Source organism: Perissodus microlepis, chromosome 6 (genome assembly GCF_051167445.1).
Source record: "Perissodus microlepis isolate ML-2025 ecotype Zambia chromosome 6, ASM5116744v1, whole genome shotgun sequence".
NCBI lineage: Eukaryota > Metazoa > Chordata > Actinopteri > Cichliformes > Cichlidae > Perissodus > Perissodus microlepis.
In genome coordinates this window covers 21,538,474-21,545,599 of record NC_140466.1, presented here as the reverse complement: position 1 = coordinate 21,545,599, position 7,126 = coordinate 21,538,474, and the positions used below count along the sequence as shown (strand labels likewise).

The 7,126-nt window shown below is 38.5% G+C and overlaps 1 protein-coding gene across 2 annotated transcripts; it reads right to left on the bottom strand.

The window, feature by feature from the left end:
- Nucleotides 1-1,933: 1,933 nt before the first annotated feature.
- LOC146385605 (uncharacterized) lies at nucleotides 1,934-6,020 on the bottom strand. 2 transcript variants are annotated; one of them, XM_084929998.1, is made up of 4 exons: nucleotides 5,676-6,020; nucleotides 4,087-4,242; nucleotides 3,791-3,883; nucleotides 1,934-2,789 (listed from the first exon to the last, which is right to left on the bottom strand). In XM_084929998.1, the coding sequence occupies exons 1-4, from the start codon at nucleotides 6,018-6,020 to the stop codon at nucleotides 2,475-2,477; spliced, it is 909 nt and encodes a 302-aa protein (XP_084786124.1). In that variant the 3' UTR covers nucleotides 1,934-2,474. The 2 variants fall into 2 exon arrangements, with proteins under 2 accessions (XP_084786124.1, XP_084786125.1); XM_084929999.1 differs by having other exon boundaries at nucleotides 4,087-4,233; nucleotides 5,667-5,777.
- Nucleotides 6,021-7,126: the final 1,106 nt, after the last annotated feature.

Genomic DNA, 7,126 nt, shown 5'->3' with positions numbered 1-7,126 from the left:
CGATTTTTTTGCTTTGAATTGAGATCACGATTCTCTCACGATTTTCTTTTCCAATATAAATATTTATTGCACTTATTAACTGCACATCAACTTCGTAACAGTTGAGACAGAACATAAAAACAATAAATAAACATAACAAAACAATAAATGTCTCACATTTTGTCGTTGAAGCAAAATGTTGTACTGCTTGTAATTCCACCTCCACCGTTGCTCAACACTGTGTGTATAGAACAGGTAGTGCAACAATAGAAAAATAGTTGCGGGATGGCACTAGGGTGTCTAGGGTTTGTCTAGGGTGTTGATAATTTTCATAAATCCCTCGCTTTGCACAGTGTTGATGGGAGCCATATCTTTAGCCAGGTGATAAGTGATAGCCTCTGTAATTTCTTTGTGCCTGCCGGAGTTCGACGGGTATGGGGAAGCTCTGTATAAGGTTCACGTTATTGATGTTTGGGTGGTTGACCGGGAAGGATTTTCTCCTGTCACTTTCTTGGCCTTTACAGCTTCGTCTCTCCGTTGTTTTTTCCCTGCCAGCTGACTTCTGTATCACGTGGTATAAGGCTCCCCCCTTGTCATTTGCTGAGCAGGAAGAGTGAGCGCTTGTTTTCATGCAGATTATGTCCCGGATCAAAATGCGGTACAACCATTTTTTTTTCTCTTTTTAAAAAAATCGTTGTCATTTGGAAATGAGATCGCGATTTTCTAACGATTAATTGTGCAGCCCTAATATAGATTACCATCTTTATTAATAGGAACACATCAAGTTCAGTATATTATTATTTCATGGCAAGTTCTCCAAATATATTTATAATTAAGGTCTCATAAATCAGTGGTCCCCAACCCCCGGGTCACGGACTGGTCTGTGAGTCGTTTGGTACCGGGCCGTGAGAGTTGATACACTCAAAAAAATCTATTGTTGGATGAACACAATTTAATCGTGGCACCCTTTTTGCACACAATTTAACCAAGTACAATAAACCATTTTCAATCATGTCAAACCAACACATTTAGCATTTGGTGGTTTAATGTAATCAGATTACGTTGGATCAACATAGTATACTTACATTGATTTGAAGTGATTTATTTAAGTATGTAGAGTGAAATTTGTTTTAATTCATTCTACACAAGTTAAAAAGTTTAGGAAAACACAATTAAATTTTGTTGTTTCAACAACTACTTTGTTAATCAAGGCAATTACTGCAAGTCTTGCTTAATAAACCAATATGGGGGTTGACGATTTCACTCATTTCAATCGAATTATTTCAATTAGATTTGTTTACATTTGTTACACATTTAGAAACCCACTACTTTACAAAAAAAAGTCACAATCAGATTATGATAACATTAACTTTATTAACTGGATTTAGTGGACAATATAAAAGCTTACCATTTTGTACACCTGCAAGCATTATGCCACTTCAAAAGGTAAAACGTTAGAATACTTATTTACATAGGTAATATGTTGGAACCAAAGCTTCCACAACTAAAAACAGATGCAAAATTTGCTCAATATATCAACTGTATTTTAAAAAATTAAACTAAAAGATAAAAATACATCTCCCACTTGGCAAGTTAAAACGTGACAAAATAGAATTACTATTGTGTGAATTTGGAAAAAAAAAATTTAGAAATAATTTGGGGGCAATACAACAACAAAAAATCCATAGGTAAAAAAAAATAAGGATTAAAAAAAATTTAGGAAGTAAAACTAAAATAGAAACAGAAGGCTTAACATCAAATTAAATGACAGATGACAATTTTTTTTCAAATGTAATTAATTACTTGAAATGAAAATCTATATTTGTTTGGTGTATCTCATTGTAATAATTATTAGTTTGACCAATTTTTATATTTCTGTATTTATTTTTTAATTTTGGTTTCAGTCTTTCACAGCTAGCGATATAGTTTTGCTGTGTTTTAAAACATGCTAGCAAGAAAAATGGACACAATAATACAGTGAACTTAACAGGTGGCAGTGGTCTTAAACTTTACAGGCCCTTGACACATAAACACAACATAGTAACAGTGCAGCTAAAAACAACAATGAACATTTCTTTGGGAAAACCCCTCAATGCAGTTTCTGTAAAATGTTGACTTTGTTCTACAAAGGAGAAAAAAAAAGAGGGGGGCACTAAAGCACTCCAATGATATCTTCATTCAACACATGACAGCATTATGGTATGTGTGAATTAGTACCTATACTACAAACTCAAAATTAAATGAAAAATAATTAACAGAACAGTACTTCTGTCAGTACTTCTGATCCATTTTGAGCCATCTATATAAGGACAAACAAAAATCATCTGCAGTGCTGTATAAAAGGTGAATTGCCCAACAGAGAGAATCCAAAAACTTAAAAAAAAAATTTAAATGAAAGAAAGAAATATAAACAACTCAAATATTAACATTATATATTGGAAATCACCATTGCACCAATGAACCATTCAAGACCTATCAGTCATTTTCAAGTGCTCTCACTCCATAAGCTTGTTTTTCAGAAACTGTGCCTTTGAAGACAGCTTTTGTCCATCAAGATTTAAAAGTATCTTCTGGAGGACTTCAAAGGTGCATTTAAGTTCTGGTGGGTAGCTCAGGTTCAAAGAGTATATGAGTCCAAACAACAGAGCACATGCTTGTGCAATGTTACCCAAATTAGTGAGAGCCTCCACACCCTCAATCAGGACACCAATGTCCTCTGGGTCATCTTCAGGTTCAGCACCCTCCTTCTGGATGACGTACACCCCCATCACAGTTTGCTCCATGCAGCTTTTTGCCTCACTGTCCGTATCCTACGTGAAAAAAATATAAGACAACAAAGTAAAATTTAAGAGATTGTTTAAACAACTGTTTCTATGCTGTTCATAAAATCCAAGTAGTCAAAGTAATAAACAGAAAATTACACACCACTAAAGCAGTTGTTAATAATTACTCCAATACATAAATGATAAAATACACCTCTCATGTCAAAAGAGGTGGCATAATTGACCTCTCACTGGCCCCTCCCCCGAAAGGGCCAGTGAGAGGTGGCATAATTGACCTCTCACTGGCCCCTCCCCCGAAAGGGCCATTGTCCAATTACACATTATAGCAACCGTTACTGTGTCTGACAAACATTAACCTCAAGCAAGATGGCGAAGCGGTGTGCCCACCGATACTCCGAGAGATTGTGTCTGGAAGAGTTGTGTTCTTTCCATTCACAAAGTCAAAAACAACGTGAATGGATTAAACAGTGTGGATGGCCCCACTCCCAGGTAAATGTACCGAACATTATGAAGCATGTCTGCTTGCACATTTGGGTACCCGTTGGTGCGCAGAGGGAACCATTTGTTTGTCGGGCGTAGCAAGAGTAACTTAGGGGGACAGGACTTGAGAAAAGGCTAATTCAGCTGCTAAAATAAAACAGGTATAGAAGTGTTAGTACTAAACAGCTCAAAGTTCATAGACATTTCTATTTACAAATACTGATGACCATAGCAATGAAAAAACAACAGGACTTGTTTTAATCCAAGTACAGATTCAAAAGCAATGTTGTCTTGATGCATGTTAAATGCATTGCATGTTTGTGTATCAAGTTTAACTACGGTATGCATAAATTTCTTTCCTTCCAATACCAAATTTCAGAAATTCTTTATTGCAACGCTTAATACTGTTTGGTATTCAAGACATCCTTTCCCCAATACCAGGTGTCTTGTTGCTAATCTCAAAATTTTAATTTTAACGATTTGCATTTGAGGCAACGTCACAATTTGTATGAGTATGTTACAGTCAACATGCTGTCACAATGACTCACCAAGTACTCCTTTATTAACTTCTCATAGTCTTCGTTTAGGTAGATGCACAAGGACTTCAAGATGCATGCTCGTCTGGTATGGATGTTGTCATGCTGGAGAGGAGGAGGAGATAATATGAGCCAAAACCAGGCTGTTTTTCTTAAAGCTAGGGTAATCAGTTAACTTGCATAATTATTCTTTAGGTTAGAACCGGGCATGTATCATTTGTTAAGCCAAAATAAAATTGACAACTTCATCTCCAAATAAAAGTTATTTTTGCTGCCTATGACAAAGTCTACTCAATCCTAATACAAACCTTGGAGATGGCAAGCATGAGACCTCTTATTTTCTTTCTAGGTGTCCCTCCTTTGCTCAGAAAGATTTCCATTAAGCGTGGTGCATATTGGTCAAGCTCGGCAAAGAAAGTAGATAGCAGAGGCTTTGTGGTGATTCGCAGAAACTCCTTGTCAATCTGCAATAGAGAACAAATACATTGATTAAAAACTCAACTGTATATTTCACTCACTTCACATCCAAGCTGACTAAAGCTGCCTTTAGAAGACCATGCAGACATCAGTACTGTCATTGATGACGGCTTCTGAGAAGCTTTTGGTCAATTAAAAGATCTTAGCTGTGGCTGCAATATGCTGCCATCAGATGCTTTTCACAAAAGATTAAGCCATGACGGGATAAAGAGGGGTCTAGGGGCGGCGCCCGGGCTGTGACGTGCAGGGTTGCGTATACAGCGTCAGACGGAAGAGACCGGTAAACAGGTCTATAAACATTCAAGCAATAACCTATAATCATTTCTAATATGACGCACTAAATTAAAATCACTTTAGGTTTAAAAACTTCAATAAATACAGATATTAAGAAACCCTCAGAGGAATGCGATCCACATGTTTGCGATACTGCTGCGCATATGTTTAACCATCGAGCGTGTTTTCGAAATTTATGCTGCTGCTCAAATTAACCTGTTAGTTACGAGCTGGAGAAAATGTGCAATGAGCTGTCTGTGGCGAGGAGCTGCAGTAAGGAAGGCAAGAGGCAGACGGACGCAGCGCCTGCTTTAAAACACGACGGAGAATAGTCCCTCTTTTCTTTCGGGACCACTCTAAATAATGGTAGCTTAGATTAAACTCCAGCTGTCTGACAATAAAGTGTGGAGGATTCTCCGTTTTAGCACAACGCCTGTCTGATTGGTCATACAGTCATGCCTCTGTTGCATTCACTGAACCCAGGAAAAGTCATAGCACTCAATTAGACTGATCCCTTCTGGGTAAAAAACAAATAAAATAAAAAAAAAAAATCACTGGTTGATAAACGTTTGTGGGTAAAGCTGAGAATGTCCTGGTCAGCCGAGGCCAGCACACATTCCATATGTCATCAGAAGACCTCCCTCTGTAGCGCAAAGACTTCATTCACAAGTCCAGCATTGAAGCAAAATTGCGGTAATATTACTATGAAGCTTGCAGGCACAGAATGCAGCAATATCTCGTTTTGCCAAGGCATAGTGGCACATTTAGAAGGCACACCATTGCGGGAATATTACTCTGATATGCCGCTACGTTGCGTCTCTAAAAGAGGCTTAAAAAACAAATGCACAAATGTCTCTTCAATGTAGACCTGTGAAAAAGCAGACCAGAGTACCTGTATAACAGTAGAGGTTTTGGTTTAAGTGTTAACAAAATGCCATCTGAGGCTGTATTTACAACATTTTATGACGAGGTAGGATCCGGATGATTCTTATGTCCTGATACATAAAACCTACTAAATTAAACGGTACTTACATTTTCACATTACTATTTTCAGTGATACAGGAACCAACAACAGATAGTACTTTTAGTTTTGGACTACAAAACATAAATTACATGCAACATCCAAATGCATTTTAACCACACTTGCCTCTCTCGCAGTGAACAGAGCTGGCCATCTGCTTTTGAAGTCTGCAACCATCGGCTGACCCTGAAGAACTTCTTGCCTTCTGTATGAGAAAGTCTTCTCCATTTTCACACTCACAACAGAGTCATTATTTCTTTTAGTCAACTCAGAAAGAATTGCAACTCTCTCCTGTTCCAGACTTTCTGATGTCTCTCCTTTTGGATGCTGTGGACAATAGTTAACTTCAGCTCTTTTGGGTTTCTTCACATTGAAGGCTGCCTGACGGTTGTCACCAGACTTGTTTTTGATGGAGTTTATGGTCACCTCTGTACATCCAAGGCCTCTCAGTTTGGTGCGGAGGTTAGCCATTTTATATTTTAGGCTAATCTTCCACCCATAACAGCCATTGAAAGACCCCTGCTCTCTAAGGCAAGGATGCTTTTTCACAAGAGCTTCTGCAACGTCAGTCAGATCATTGTCTGTTGGGTAGGCTTTGAATTTGTATATTTCTTCAGCCAATCGTTCCAGAATTTGGGATTTCAGTTTTGGTGAAGGGTTCAATAGAGTTCCCCCATTGGCGCAGGCAGTATTGGCCTTCTCGAGTTCAAATTCTGCCTCATAGCTAAAATGTGGTACAGTGAGGACACTTGGCCAAACCCAGTGCCTTGAGGATGGTGAAGAACCTGAAGATGAAATAGGCTCTGTATCATCTGTGTCAGCAGAGGAGATGGATACAGACTCTGTTGCTTCGCTTTGAGAAGTTCTTGCATCTTCCTCCTGTGGGCTTTGCAAAAATATCACCTTAAGGGTGCCTTTGTCCTTTACTGAGACATCTGACATATTCATGAACTCATTTCCAAAGTCCTCATCTTGATATTGAAGTCGAATATCTTGCTGCAATCCAAAACTTGTCTTTACTGTGTGGCACAAATCTTCAATTGAGACCGGTGTCCCTGCAGGAAGAATCAACTTCCTGGCATCATCTTCACCCAGGATTATCCGCAGTCTTAGGGGTGACGTCATTTTGAAGATCTGAAAAATATCAGCAATTCTTTTAGAAAAAGACACCGTTTGGCATATCAACAAGCAACAATTAGTGATCTCTTTAGAGTAACCAGACGCAGTCCTCCAACAGAGTAGGCAGCTAAGGGATATTCATCAACCAGTTCCTCATGTGCAATGACAGCCACCTCCCTCACATGTGACGGGCTCAGATCAAAAGCTCTAAAGTGCTCCCTATACCAAGCAGATATCTTTCTCACAAAAAAATGCAACTTCCCTTCCAAAACACAGAGCTGCAAAATTTCAGCAAACTCAGGCAGACCAAATGACTCTCCATGGATAACAATCATTCCTTTGCTGTAGTTCATACCATTGTATGACACATTCTTCGCAATGTGAACATCAGTTTCATCTGGAAGCCTTAGGTTAAAAGCAGCTGCAATGTCACTTTGGAGCACATCAATAGGCACTGA